General features: G+C 45.9%; 1 protein-coding gene across 11 annotated transcripts in view; it reads right to left on the bottom strand.

The window, feature by feature from the left end:
* Positions 1-15495, bottom strand: part of NEDD4L (NEDD4 like E3 ubiquitin protein ligase) — a 255186-nt gene that overhangs the window by 13002 nt on the left and 226689 nt on the right. For all 11 annotated transcript variants that reach the window (XM_080973417.1, XM_080973418.1, XM_080973419.1 and 8 more), the window contains 5 exons: positions 14815-14873; positions 9529-9594; positions 7394-7623; positions 3999-4120; positions 1995-2065 (listed from right to left, as the gene is read on the bottom strand). In XM_080973417.1, the coding sequence (XP_080829543.1) occupies positions 1995-2065; positions 3999-4120; positions 7394-7623; positions 9529-9594; positions 14815-14873 (548 nt within the window). The remainder of the gene's footprint in view (positions 1-1994; positions 2066-3998; positions 4121-7393; positions 7624-9528; positions 9595-14814; positions 14874-15495) is intronic.

Raw genomic sequence — 15495 nt, 5'->3', positions numbered from 1 at the left:
CAAGCCTGGGCAGTGTGTATGGAGGTCCTGGGCTACCCAGATGACAAGACCCCCCTCTCAGCCTCACTGATATAGTCCAAAGGAAAGCAGAGCAAGATGTTTGGCACCAGTCTGGCTACAGGAGTTGACAGAAAGAGGTGAACAGGACACCATCCAACCATCTTAGGGACTCGGCTCTGGATTTGTGTAGGGTTTATTCCTTAGGCTTTTCTTCTTCCAAAGATGTCCCACAGAGCAGCAGGAATTATTTTGGGTACGAAATGAATAACTTGGTACATTGCACCAGCCTTCTATAGGTATGTACGCGTTGTCCTTAAGCATTGTACGTACAGAGATCTGGATGGTCCATCATTTCCTTTTGACCTGGATTTATGTTCCATATAAATAAGGTAACTAGTTGCGCGAAAATGTGGGTGGGGAATGGCATTAGAATGCATATTGGAAGTGAGCACCACAGAGTACACAGAGGTTGCATCCTGACTCAGGTGCGCATTCAGATAAATACCTAAATGCACATTCACTTTATATCCATTGTCAATTAATAAGCACACACAGAATCACAGAATTGTAGAGTTGGAAGGGACACCCCCCTCAAGGCTAATCTAGTCCAACCCCCTGCAATATAGGTAAATGCAGCTGTCTCACAGGGGGATCAAACCTGCAACCTTGGTGTTATCAGCAGCATGCTCCAACCATGTGGTTAGAGCTATAACCATGCTCCTAGCCTTTCACCCAAGAAGGTATGGCTTATTTATTAATTGACACATTTATATTCCAAATTTCTAGTGCAAAAGCAGCACTCTGGACAGTTCAGAAGATTAAAAAGTAGGATTTAAATCATCCCTCCATCCAGCTGGGTTTCCTCTCAATAATCCTATGAGGTAGGTTAAAGGTAAAGGGACCTAATGGTCAGGGGTCTCCCTCCCTCTCCTTTCTGCGTTGTCTTCAGATTAGTAGGATAAGGGCACAGCTGGTGTCTTAATTCTGATGTCCAGTGCCTGGTTGATGGTAGGTATAACGTATGTAAGGTAAAGGTAAAGGGACCCCTGACCATTAGGTCCAGTTGCGGCCGACTCTGGGGTTGCAGCGCTCATCTCGTTTTACTGGTTGAGGGAGCCGGCGTACAGCTTCCGGGTCATGTGGCCAGCATGACTAAGCCGCTTCTGGTGAACCAGAGCAGCGCACGGAAACGCCGTTTACCTTCCCGCCAGAGCGGTACCTATTTAACTACTTGCACTCTGACGTGCTTTCAAACTGCTAGGTGGGCAGGAGCAGGGACTGAGCAACGGGAGCTCACCCCATCACGGGGATTCGAACCGCCTACCTTCTGATCGGCAAGTCCTAGGCTCTGTGGTTTAACCCACAGCGCCACCCGTGTCCCTATGAGTTAGGTTAGGCAGAGAAATAAGACTTCTCAGTACCACTGGGTGAGAATTTGAACCCAGGCCTCTCCAGCCCATGTGTATCACCATGGCATGTAGTTCAAAACCAAAGCAGAGCTTAAGCGTGTGGCTGCTTTGCCTCCCACCCTGGTCCTGCTGCTGCTTCAATGCCAATAGCAAAGTCATTGTTTGGCTTGGCATTAGGTGTGAACCAGGAATCATGATCCGTCTCGCCCAGAAAAGCCATGGGCAGTAAGCCAGGAGCAAATCTTTGCAGCGGCTTGTGGTTTGTCTGGAAAGGCTGCGGTTTTTACAGGGAGCGCTTGCACGTTCGAATGTACCGAGCAAAAAAATATTGCACAAATCTTTTCCTGTTGAATTTAATTGCATTAAGGGCTTCACATTGCTACCTTGTCAGGCAAGGGAACACCTCACTGGAGACAGAGAAAGAACAAAAGCTAAGGAGCACATTTGTCCTGAACCTCAAAAATACTACCCTTGTGCCTCAAACTGTGAAGCTTCCAGGAAGTATTGGCATTTAATAATTTCCCCAGAGAAGCAGAAACGCACATAAATGAAAACACTAATAAGCTTTCCAAGCATTCTACTTACCACAGACTCCATGTCTTTCAGGGTTATTGGCTTTCCAAGCATCATCTTGTAGAAAGGTCTAATGAAGAAACCTGCACACAGGCAAAGTAACAAAGTTTAATTTAAAATGGTAGCCTCTCTCTAGAGCAATATATAAAAGAAAGGGGTGTTTTCAAATATCTAGACAAGGCAGGCATAGCAAAGCTGCCGGCGGAATGGGGGAAAAAGAGAAGCAAGACAAAATACGACAGCAGGCTGTTGAGGGGAAAAACAACACACCCATCAGCTGAAGGGGCAGTATATTCAACACTGGACATTTTGCAGGGATTAACGACCCACTGAACGAGCCGATAACTTGAAGTGAAGCCAAGAGCTATGGGACACAGGCACTTGGTCCCTCTAATCCTTAGGTAGAATCCTGATCAAGAGTGTTGCTCTCCCCAGGGCAGTCCTGGGTGCGTGTGTGTGAATCGGAGCAACAACAACAACAATTTATTATTTATACCCCGCCCATCTGGCTGGGTTTCCCCAGCCACTCTGGGCGGCTTCCAACAGAATATTGAAATACAATGGTCTATTAAACATTAAAAGCTTTCCTAAACAGGGCTGCCTTCAGGTGTCTTCTAAAAGTCTGGTAGTTGTTGTTCTCTTTGACATCTGGTGGGAGGGCGTTCCACAGGGCGGGTGCCACTACCGAGAAGGCCCTCTGCCTGGTTCCCTGTAACTTAGCTTCTCGCAGCGAGGGAACCACCAGAAGGCCCTCGGCACTGGACCTCAGTGTCTGGGCTGAACGATGGGGGTGGAGACGCTCCTTCAGGTATACTGGACCCTGGGCACTGCACTTTGGGGGTCCCTGTGTCTTAACGTGGCAACAGCAGCAGCCTGCTCCCTGGGAGAGGGTCCCAAATGGCAAACAAAAGCTGTGTGGGAAGGAAGCCCTTTTGCATCTCTGGGGAAGGCAGGTGGGAGGAGGGGCAGGGCCCCATGGCCACAAGCCCAAAGCTCGCCAGCGCCGCTGCACAGGGGAAGGAGAAGATGGAGACTGGTGGAACAGAGTCACTAAACCTATGTAACTTACACAGTTCTTCAGAAAGCAAAGTTAAAACGTCGGTTTATATCCTAGCGATGTTTTGCGTAACTGACGCTTTGCTTTAGCCTGCAGCGAGTAAGCACTTTTGTTCCTTGATCTAAGATGTTGGATTAAAGTTTTTGGGTGTAAACGTGCATGTCTCAGTGATTGCGCCATTTGATACATGAAATGCTACGTGCAAGGGTTAAGAACAGGGGTCAGCAAACATTTTCAGCAGGGGGCCGGTCCACTGTCCCTCAGACCTTGTGGGGGGCCGGACTATATTTTGGGAAAATAAATAAATGAATGAATTCCTATGCCCCACAAATAACCCAGAGATGCATTTTAAATAAAAGGACACATTCTACTCATGTAAAAACATGCTGATTCCCGGACCATCCGCGGGCCGGATCTAGAAGGTGATTGGGCTGGACCTGGCCCCCGGGCCTTAGTTTGCCCACCCATGGGTTAAAAAGATCGTATTTTGGCTTATTAAGAGGTGCAAACCAGACCGATGGCAGTTTCCAAAGGGGAAAGATACATAAGGTTACACCCAACTGCAGGTTTTTCGTTTCCCTTGCTGAGACCTGCACTACCCCTGTGAAAGCAGCTCTGGAACAGGAGAAATTTAGCTTGGTTTGTTATCAGCTGCGCTGCAGAAATAAACAACAGATTTTTTAAATGTGATACCATTTTGGTATGGCGTTTTACACAGCTGCTGCTTTTGCAGCGCTACCTTAATAAATTCTTTGCTTTTCCCAAGGCGTTTATATGGAGGAGAGAGGAGAGATACTGCTACTCAGCAGAACCTCTGAACTATTTACATCGCTCATTTTATTTTGCTCCATGAAAAAGCCAGTGTTAAGCAGAATGGCCATAAAACAGTGAGAGGGCATTATAGCATTTAATCCATGTTATGAATTACTTCTACAGTCACAATCTTGTATATTACTCACCATCTAAAAGCTTCCCATGAAACACTGCCAGCCCAGCAACTCGTCCAATAAAGGTGAAGTAAGACAAATGGTCTTCATTACAAAGACCGGAATTAGGATTGATCTGCAGAGTATAGTTGTCCCTTAATTTAAAAAAGAAGAAGAAAAGGATGTAAGAAATCGGCATCACATCTGGCTGGCTTTCGCTTTTTGCCAAGCGGCACAATATTCCTTCAGAGATGTAGCTTATTTGATACACACACCGGGAACATGCAAGCTATCCAAATACTTGCTCCCATATCAAGCTAATAGACAGGAGCATTGTGTGACACCTTAAAGACCAACTGGTTTATTGTGTGTGCAGTCACTTTTCTGGTGCAAATGAGATAAACAAGCAAGATCCCGCTGCTGTGTGCAGTAACTGTACTGATATTTTATACATGTTGAGTTTTCTTTATGTTACTGTAGGCTATGCATTCTTGCATTTCAGTTTCTTTTCAGCCTCTCCCCCCCCCCCGTGTGTACACACTTCATGTGTTTGATGAAGTAGGCAGAAGTCCATGGAAACTTATGGCGCACAAGTTAATGGTTAATCCTCTTTGAGTTTGCTGCAGCAGATTGATCCGGCTATCCCAGCATGAACTGGGAATATTTCCATTATTCACCTCCAGAGAAGGTGTGTATATTACTTTTCTGCCCGAGGGCCACAGTGAAAGCTGAAGGCTACATGCAAGGCAGGAGTAGCCAAAGGGAACTTGGCCAAAATGACCCCTCCACACACAGTCACTGCCTGCAGAAACCCACACTGCTTTTTCTCTCCCCCCATAACAGCGCTGAGCTAGGAGGAGAAGTTTGTCTCCTCTTGCCGCAGCGCTGCTGTGAGATGGAAGAGCAAGGGGAGAAGGATCCCTTCTGACCTAGAAAAAGGGGCCCTTCTCTGCCTGGTGCAAGAAAACCTTAAGACCTCCTGCATCTCTTAAGACCTTGTAAAAGCACCGCTGTTTCTAAGGGAAAGTTTCCGTGAAGAAACAGAGTCAGCGGTGCTAAACGAGGAAGATAGTTTATACCATTGCTCGTTCCCTTTCTAACCATTTCTGAAGCCCTGGCCTCATTTGGTGCCCACATCCAGCAAAAGGAAATCAGTGTGATAAATACAGACACTCCTGTTAATCCATTGTCTCAGTGTATTGAACCCATAAAGGGAAGTGATACAGGTATTGACGCCCTGCATGGCAAGTGTTTTCTGTAATCAATTATTCCATCTTTTAAGCAAGCTTTTTAGAGTTAACTGTAAGGCGGGACATGGAATTAACTGACCTACAATGATTCAGAATGTGTTAAACCAAAGAGAGGGAGCAATTATAATTAAGGTTCCCTCATATTACCTTTGGTAAAGGGCAGTTAACAATTGACATAAATGTGAATCGCTCCTGTTTTTAATGCCATGATGTTATCGAGACGTCTTTTTACAGCACTGCTACCTGAGATTCTGTGAACTGCAGATGCCAACAACTGAATGAGGGATCTTCTGCAAGCCAAGCATGTGTTCCATCCTTCAGTTATGACCACTCCTCTTTCTCTGGCTACTTAGCTAAGCAAGGCCTTGTAAATGTCCAGGTATCATCTCTGGATATGAACGTAGTTTTTATGGTTCTATCTTTACATTTGGTTTTTTATTTTTTGTCTCATGAGTGGGGAAGAGTTATAAAAGGAATGAATACTAAAGGTCTTCAATCAGGCATTCGGCCGATTCATATTCTATGTATTTGTGGGAAGGGAGTTACTGGCTCGTTTTTATTATGTATTTTGTATTCTCATTTTGTATTTTTCTGTTGTGAACTGTGCTGGGATCATTGGGTGAAGGGCGATATACAAATTCAACAATCAACAACAACAATAAAGATATGGATGGGTGGAACAGAAAAAACAGTCATTGGGTGAAAATAAAAATATGAATAGCACCAAATCAAATGCTGGCTGAACCACTGGTCTCAGCCCTCCACACCCACAAGCTGTCTTTAAAATTAAAAAAAAATATATGTATTTATCCATTCATTTATCAGCTGCTTCCAATTATTATTATTATTATTATTATTATTATTATTATTATTATTTGAAAATCCATTCCAATAAGTGGAAGGGAATATCTTTTTGTAACATTACGGGAGGATAACTATAAACAGTACTGCAAACTTGCAAACACTCCCTACCCCTCCTGATCTTGGAGAGAAACACTGGGATGTTTTGTTCTACACCAGGTATCTGCCTTCTCCCCTAAACTGTGTTTTAACACTTGGCTTCCATCCCCAGGTGTCACTTTAGAATCGCTCGCTCATCTAGCACAGGCATCCCCAAACCCGGCCCTCCAGATGTTTTGGGACTACAACTCCCATCATCCCTAGCTAACAGGACCAGTGGTCAGGGATGATGGGAATTGTAGTCCCAAAAAACATCTGAAGAGCCAAGTTTGGGGGTGCCTGATCTAGCAGTAGCAACTCATGGTGACTCTCAACTTAAGCTGGGGTTACATTCCGTGAGCAGCATATAAAGCCAAAATCCCGTGTAGTCTAAAAACATTGGGCTCAATGGCAGATAGGATTCCCAAAGTCTTTTTCTCCAGACACCCACCCCTTTCTGCCTCCTTTTAATTTTTAAACTTTTTGCCAAGCGCATAAAGCTGAATGCACACAAGTTAAATGCACACAGGATGCAAGTTATCTGTACAAAGTGAGGTCCAGTGCAAGGAGCCAGCCCCCATTAATTCTTTGTGGCTGGGAAGGAAAATCTTTCCAGCAAATTGAAATCAGGCTACTTAATTTACCAGGCAAGGAAAAGCAGGAGAAGTCAAGGGAGATCGATCATGTGCAGCAATCTTTGGTAAAGTGAACTACCGTATTTTTCGCCCTATAGGATGCACCGTCCCATAAGGCGCACCTAGTTTTTTGGGGGGAAATAAAGGAAAAAAATTTTATTTCCCCCCCAGGCGCGGGGCTGGGGCGGGGGAAGCCCGAGCTTCCCCCGACCCCAGCCCCCAGAACAGGCAACTCTCCGCAAGCCGTGGGAGCCCGGCGCAGGCTTGTGGAGAGCTGCGCGAAGCCTAGAGAGCGAGAGGGGTCAGTGCGCACCGACCCCTCTCCTTCTCCAGGCTTCAGCGAAAGCCTGCATTCGCCCCATAGGACGCACACACACTTCCCCTTCATTTTTGGAGGGGAAAAAGTGCGCCCTATAGGGCAAAAAATACGGTACTCAAAGTATAGTACAATACATCTTCATATTCGGCTCAATAACCAAATTATTTTTGAACAAAAACAAAAACGCACATTGAAAGACAGAAAAGATAAACCAAACTCCCTGGCAGGTCTTCGAGTGTATTGAATTATAAGACAATAAAAGGGAAAACACTTTGATGAACTTACGTTGCTGAATATTCAAAGAGGCCATAATACGGATTGAACATTTCTTTGGACAACAGGAAGAACCATTCTCTGGCCACACCGCCATAGTCAAGGCCCTTTTCCGACTCAAACTCTATCCAGAGCCTGGCTTTCAACACATCTGGTCTCTTCACCGACATGATTCTTCTATACGATTCTTCAAAAATGTTATTTCTGTGGAGTTTCATCTCAAATCTATTTGGTATATCAGCCTTTGGGGAGAGAAAAGTATTTCAGTCACTGGGCTGAATGCATTTAACTTATCATTCCCTGCTTGTATCATTAAGAGGAGATAAAACACTTAAGAGCGTAAAATCGGACACAATGTCCTCTTCCATGATATATGGTGGCCAAACACAGCCCATTTAGAGGTGGTTTGAAAACACATTGATAATATTATAGTCCTTTGTTATAACATTGACAGGGAAAAGTGTAAGAAATGAAATGAAGTATTTTTATAGGTTCCAGGGATCTTTTGCTGAAAATTGGGAACAGGGTTAGCTTTGAGCAACAAGGATACTTCAGTCCAAGATGCTACATGTTGTACAAGTCACACAATTTGAGCTAAATGGTATTTCAGTGTGCACATACTCTGATTCCCTGCACTAGATGGGGCCAGAGATTCTGGGTGAGACCCACTGAGTACTGTATCTTAGTATGATTTTGTTTATGTATATTTATTAAATTTATATACCTCCCTTCATCACAAGATTTTGGTGGGGTGGGGGGGTTCACATATAGCTATCACCTGCTGTATGTAAACATGTGCCGGAAATGTGCATCTAATATTCTAAAAGTCCCTCAGCTACATCATTATCACATTTTTTAAAATTGGTAATACGTTAATCTTAAACACTGATGTCGATAGAGGTCTAACTTCCAACCAATTTATGTAAGTTTCCCAGTCCTGGACTGGGAAAGAGCCAGGATAAATATAAATATAAATAATAGGCAAAATCCCGTTTAAAGTTCTGCCACAAACAACGGATCTTAAATTTAAAGGTAAAGGGACCCCTGACCATTAGGTCCAGTCATGTCCGACTCTGGGGTTGCGGCGCTCATCTCGCTTTACTGGCCGAGGGAGCCGGTGTACAGCTTCAGAGTCATGTGGCCAGCATGACTAAGCCACTTCTGGAGAACCAGAGCAGCGCACGGAAATGCCATTTACCTTCCCGCTGGAGTGGTACCCATTTATCTACTTGTAATTTGACGTGCTTTCGAACTGCTAGGTTGGCAGGAGCAGGGACCGAGCAACAGGAGCTCACCCCGTCGCGGGGATTCGAACCGCCGACCTTCTGATCGGCAAGTCCTAGGCTCTGTGGTTTAACCCAAAGCGCTACCCGTGTCCCATATCTTAAATGTAGTTACCATTTAATTTGGACTACAGTTTATCTACCTTACCCAATGATTTTGTGGAGGCTCATAAGCTCAGGTTTGCATCTCTCTCCAGTTCACAAACCATCTCCATTCATTTCAATGGAAGGGGGAAACTACTTCACACAGGTATGTGCAGAGCTATAGACTCCACTTTAAGAAAACTTGAAAATCTACTTGCACGCTAAATTGCACAGTTGTGGGGCTGGATCAGGACCAGCATCTTGAGAATGCTAATTGTTAGGCAATGCTTCCAGGGTTGGCCCCTCCATTTTGCCACCGGAGGCGAAACAGGAAAGTGCCACCCCCCCCGAAGCCATGCTTATGGGGGATGGGTGGAGGTGTGTGCTTGAGTATTAGGAAGGGCTGAAGAATACCCTTTATCTTCATTTCCCCCCCTTTCCCTCCCCCTCCACATCTTAGAGAACAATTAAAAATGGTGGAGAGATCAGAACCCTCCACCCTACCCAGTCCTTTTTGGAAACAGGACCCTTTGCCATGATTGAACAATTGAAAGGGCAAGTTTGCAAGATAAGCACTGGGATATTGCTGGAAAGAGAGGGCTGTGTGTGAAGTCCAGCACCCTCCCAGCCACCACTGCCTGGCTCCTTCCAGCCCCTGCACACCACATCACGCATCATCAACCCCCCTCAAAAAATAAAAATATTCAAGTTGGTACCCCTGGTTCCTTCCAACTCCACACTTCTATGATTCTGAAGACTATCAGCTCCAACCATACTTACTGGTTTCTTTAACTTCTTCCTGAAGTAGTCGTACTTCTGCTTAAATTCTCTGGAATAAGGAACAGCCTGGAAGAAAGGCAAGTGCTATATGTTAGCAAGAAGCATCAACGGAAGATGTTCCCTGGCACTTTGCTTCCATCTCCTTCCTTTGCCCCTTCTGTATCATGCCCTGCACAATTCATTCACCCCAAAGCTAGCCAACAACTATGGCTTCTCTTCAAGCAGCCCATGATCGTGGTTGTTGTGGTGGTGGTGGTGGTGGTGGTTGTTATTGCTTCTATCTCATTATTCCTGCAAGGAATGCAGAGCGACATGCGAGGCTCTCCATCCACCCAAATTTTATCCTCACGAGGATCCTGTGAGATCGATCACGCTGAGAGACAGTGGCTGAGTGGGGATTTTTGTCTTGGAACTTCCTCTCCTCATCCACTACATAGACCATGGGTAGGCAAACTAAGGCCCGGGGGCTGTATCCGGCCCAATCGCCTTCTAAATCCGACCCGCTGACAGTCCGTGAATCAGTGTGTTTTTACCTGAGTAGAATGTGTGCTTTTATTTAAAATGCATCTCTGGGTTATTGTGGGGCATAGGAATTCGTTCATTTTTTGTTTCAAAATATAGTCTGGCCCCCATGAAGGTCTGAGGGACAGTGGACCGGCCCCCTGCTGAAAAAGTTTGCTGACCCCTGACATAGACGAACAAGTGTGGCCCAAGACATTTTGGTACCTGAAACAAACTATAAAATGGCGCAACACCCTGCCAGGGAAGAAGGGGTGAATAAAGATCTACATCAGAAACAAGGGGGATGGAATAAAAATCTACGATTAGAAACAAAAAGGTGAGGGAATATCAACTTTGGGCACAAGCTGGGGGGGGGGAGAATCATATTGACCTTACCCAATGGTTGAAGTGGGAATAATGGGGAGGGGGCTGCTCTGAATCATGCCAGGCAGGTGGAGACCTAAACAGCAGCCCACAGAATTTTCTCCCTACCAGTGGAAGGAGTTACAGCAGCACCTGCGATTCACTGAGAGGTTTCTGCAGAGGTGAAATGGCAGGGGAGGTGCTGAGGAGGTGGCAGGCCTGGCCTTTAAGGAGCATGGCTGTTGCCATGGCAATGGCAGCAGCAGGCAATGCATCCTTTGGAGCTCAGATCTGCTGCCCCTGTGGATCCTGCTGCCTGAGGCAGCCGCTTCTCCTTGCCTCATGGGTGGTCCGGCCCTGAAGTAACTAGTCAAGGCAACATTAGGGGACTGTGGCATCTGGGTTAGTAAGTGGGACAAAATTCTGCTCGCAAGATGTCTTGCTAACACGTTTGCAGCCAAAATCTGCTAGCCAAGAGCAAATTTTCTGAAATAAAATACTCAAGCAAGATTAGCGACTAAGTTGCCCAGACGGACAGAGAGCTCGACATTCTGATGTCCAGAATCTGTACGTGTGGCTATAGAAGAGGGTGGCTCCCCCCACCCTTTTGGAGGTAATTTGTGTAGGCCTTACATTCCCTATGCATGGGTGCAAACTGTGATGCTGTTAGGCTGCTGTTTAATGGAAAACATGAAAAACACCTGTGCTGATGAGTGATTTACAGTGGCCTCCCTTGAACTTTGATAGCTGACAGCCACATGACATCATGATTTCAGATGACTGACAGGGGGATGGTGCTGCCTTCCTGTCAAAGTTGGCCTGGGAGGGAGATACGGGTCTAACCCACTGGTGGGATCCAAGTCATTACCCCAACATAATGGGACTTCTCTAGCTGGCCATATAGTCAAGAATGGAAATTGTGGTCAAAAAAAGAGGTGTCAGGAACTGGAGTCCTACTGAATTCAACTAAATGCTTCCTAGAATATGTGTTTACGATTACAGTGGTGCCTCGCAAGACGAAATTAATTCGTTCCGCAAGTCTCTTCGTCTTGCGAGTTTTTCGTCTTGCGATGCACGGTTTCCCATAGGAATGCATTGAAAATCAATTAATGCGTTCCTAGGGAAACCGCCTTCAGACCAGGTCCGGGGACAGTCTGTCCCCGGACCTCTTCTGAAGGCTGGGGGGCGGGGACAAGGGCTTTTCTTCCCACCCCCAGCATTTAAAAAAACCCCGGGACAGCGGAGGACTTCTCCGCTGTCCGGGCGATCTTAAAATGCTGGCGGGCGGCATTTTAAAATCGCCCCGGGACAGCGGAGGACTTCTCCGCTGTCCGGGGCGATTTAAAAGCCCCTGGGAAGGCGGGCAGGGGGGACAAAGACTTTCGCCCCCCGCTCGCCTTCAGAAGGTGTTCCCGCCCCCCGCCCCGCTTCGGAGCAGCGTTCCGAGGCGGGGCGGCTGGGGCAGGTGTTCCCGCCCCCCCGCCCCGCTTCGGAACAGCGTTCCGAAGTGGGGCGGCTGGGGCAGGTGTTCCCGCCCGCCCCGCCCCGCTTCGGAACAGCGTTCCGAAGTGGGGCGGCTGGGGCAGGTGTTCCCGCCCCCCCGCCCCGCTTCGGAACAGCGTTCCGAAGTGGGGTGGCTGGGGCTGGTGTTCCCCCGCCCCCTGCCCCGCTTCGGAACAGCGTTCCGAAGTGGGGTGGCTGGGGCTGGTGTTCCCGCCCCCCCCGCCCCGCTTCGGAACAGCGTTCCGAAGTGGGGCGGCTGGGGCAGGTGTTCCCGCCCCCCCGCCCCGCTTCGGAGCACCGGGAGAAGCGATCTCCCCGCAGCCCCTTGCTTCAAAAGAGGTCCGGGGGCAGCGCGAAGCGCTTCCCGCTGTCCCCGGACCTGGGGCTGCGGGGAGAAGATCGCTTCTCCCCGCCACCCCTTGCTTCAAAAGAGAAGACCTGCTGTCCCCGGGGCAAGCTTCGTTTTGCGAAGCAAGCCCATAGGGAAATTCGTCTTGCGAGGCAACTCGAAAACGAAAAAACCTTTCGTTTTGCGAGTTTTTCGTCTCGCGAGGCGTTCGTCTTGCGGGGTACCACTGTACAACTGTAGGACATTCCGGACATTTGAAGGAATACACATCTATTTTTAAACCATTGGCCTGTTTGGGCCTTTCCCACAGATTCTCTCTTGTCACCCCATTATAAATACAGTGATACCTCGGTTTAAGAACAGCCCTGTTTACGAACTATTCGGTTTATGAACTCTGCAAAATCGGAAGTAGTGTCCCGGTTTGCGAACTTTAACTCAGTCTAAGAATGGAAGCCGAACAGTGGAAGGGCACCTTGGTTTAAGAACGGTTTCGGTTTAAGAATGGACTTCCGGAACAGATTAAGTTAGTGAACCGAGGTACCACTGTATATTCCAAATCCAAAATTTTCTAGTGCCAAAATAACCGGTCTTATTTATCAGGCATGCCAAATTAAGAAATATAGTCAAGTGTTCCTTCACTCATAGCACTGGGGTGACGGTGGGTTAAGAGCACATTTCCTGCTGCCTTGGAAATGCTTATTATTTTTTAATGAAGATTAAAAATCATCTTGTGGACTAGGAAACAAGTTTTATCGTCTTGGATTGGGGAAGGAAAAGCTGGCCTGACATCGATCCAGAAGAACAGAAGGAAGCACAGATGAAGCAGGCTCCTTCCAGGCCTGATGAAGCTGGAAGCATCCATCTGCTTGCTAACACAGTTTTCTCAGGAGACGAAACGCTTTTTGGAAGGGGATGTTTACTCACCAAAGCGCCACATTCTACAATCTGGCATTTTAAAAGAGAAATGCCAGGTCCCCAAATATAAAATGAATATCGACAAAGGATATTCATGTGGATAAGATGGCTGTACGGTCGCCAAGTTAAAATTTCTCTTCAGGGAACTGAAATATTTTTTTTTTAAATCAGGAGACGGATTGGTTTTCTTGGGGAAGGAATGAAGACATTCTTGAACTCTACAAAGAAGCCATAGTGTGATAAGATGCCAAGAGGAAGTTGGCTCCTTCAGATTTTGTGAGTTTGAATTACAGCAGATGTTGGAAGTTCTCCACTGTCATAACTTTGACTGTTTTCTTTTATGCCTGATTTGAAACAGTATCCTGACACCGTGCCATCAGTAAACCTGTTCCAGTTACACACATTTGTTGACCTGATCATCATCATCATCATCACCCAACATTTATGTGGTACCAAAATAATCACATCCATTGTCTCGGCAACTGTCTCAACCAGTCTGTCAGCGGCACCCAAGCAAAATTGCTTCTGTGCCAAGGACAAACATAACCCCCTCTTCCCAACCCTTGAGGTATTCCTTGTCTGTTTTTTAAAAACTGTTTTAGGTTGACTCTGAAAGATGGGAGGATGTTGTTGTTATTTAAATCCCAGTCTTCTGCCCAAAGGCCCAAAATATAATGAACAGCATATTGCAACAAAATATACAGTAGAGTACAATTAAACGCCGTAAATCAATCAGCATGCAAGACAATATAGAGAAGCAGAATCATAACAGAAGAGGGCCAAAACAAAATCTTCCTGAGCTAACGGCTGCTCTCACCAATCCTATATCCCATATACACAGGGACTAGAAACCTGACCAAAAAATAATACTTAAAAAAGCTTGCCCAGCTGGAAGTATTAAGGGTCCTCTTGCCCACACAATCATTCTAACTATTTAGGGGTTCAAGACACGCAACTGATTAACTGCCAAAGAGCATTTGTTTTGAAAAAGAAAAACTACGATTACTTACAAGATTAACAGTTGCCACAAATTGAAAAAATCCACCACCCTGTCTCATGCTTTCTAGACAATTGCACCCCCCCCCCAAAAAAAAGCTTGGGATAACAAACCATTTCCCTTGGTTTAAGCTCTGCAAGCTTCTGCAAGGAGTCATTTGGTCATTTCATCTGGAGTGCCACCAGTATGCAGATGACACGCACAGCACCACCTCTGTTTCTCACCTGCTAACCCCAAGGTGGCTTTGGAAACTCCAGGACGAATTTAATGGCAATTGTTCCATCGGTGCAAGCTTTGCAGCTTGCCAGATGGAACAATTCTCCCTCTGCTCCCCCACCCCACTGTTCTGGGGACAACTCCCAACACCCTTCAAAGCCAATTGCAGGTAGCACGGAGGGCGCTGGAGAAGTGGAAGAAAAGGCTCGTTGCACTAGCAGAATTGCTTGTGTGTAGTGGAATCAATAGGTATTGATATGATTTTGGGGCTGATGAACAGATGACGAAAAAGAAGCCAAGAGCCAATAATGAGAAAAGTGGGTGGGCAGTTTTCCTTCAAAACAAGCAGGACTATTTTGCTCACAATGATCTTCAGGGTAACAGCTGCCAATCATAGATGCCTCAACTCAAATTTATACAAAACTCTACATTCAGTACTTACTGGACCAGTAATAGCAGGATTCTGCAGTCTGGGGTCTTCCCACTGGGTAATTTTATTATCTGTAAGTTAACAAGAGAAACCACAACATGAGTTCTCTTCCAGAATTCTTTTTACATCCAAACTGAGATTTAAAACAAGAACAAAACAAAAACAAAACATTCCTCTTCTTGCCTATCTCTTTATAACTACATTCTGCAGTGTTAGGGGGGAAATTATGTACACCCCATCCATTAAATCCCCCATCACAACTGTTTAGTGGGAAACATCCATTCAAAAATGCAAATACCATCTATAATCTAGCACTTCATTAGTTAACAGACTTTATAGTATCACATATACAAATTATAAACCCCTCTTTCCAGGGATTTATAATTTGTGTTCAGCTCAGATTAGATATGCAAAAATGCAGACTACTGCTCCAAACACCTGACTAAATTTACAATGCAAATAGATTCTATGTTTCTCTGAAGATGACTTATTTAAAAACTACTTCTGGAATAGACATTAGGGCTATCCCACTAGCTCATAAATGTAAGGACGGACGGCTGGAATGAAATGCTAGAGGAAAAGAGTGTGATGGGTAAAGCCCTAGAGAATGGAGGAGGTTAGAAATTAAACCTTTTAAATTTGTTTTGTTTGTTTGTCAAATTCAGAGTAGACTTAATCAGAACCCTTAAGATA

The sequence above is a fragment of the Podarcis pityusensis genome, assembly GCF_964106645.2.
Source record: "Podarcis pityusensis genome assembly, chromosome: 11".
In the NCBI taxonomy this organism is placed as follows: Eukaryota; Metazoa; Chordata; class Lepidosauria; order Squamata; family Lacertidae; genus Podarcis; species Podarcis pityusensis.
This window is presented reverse-complemented; position numbering and strand designations above follow the sequence as displayed.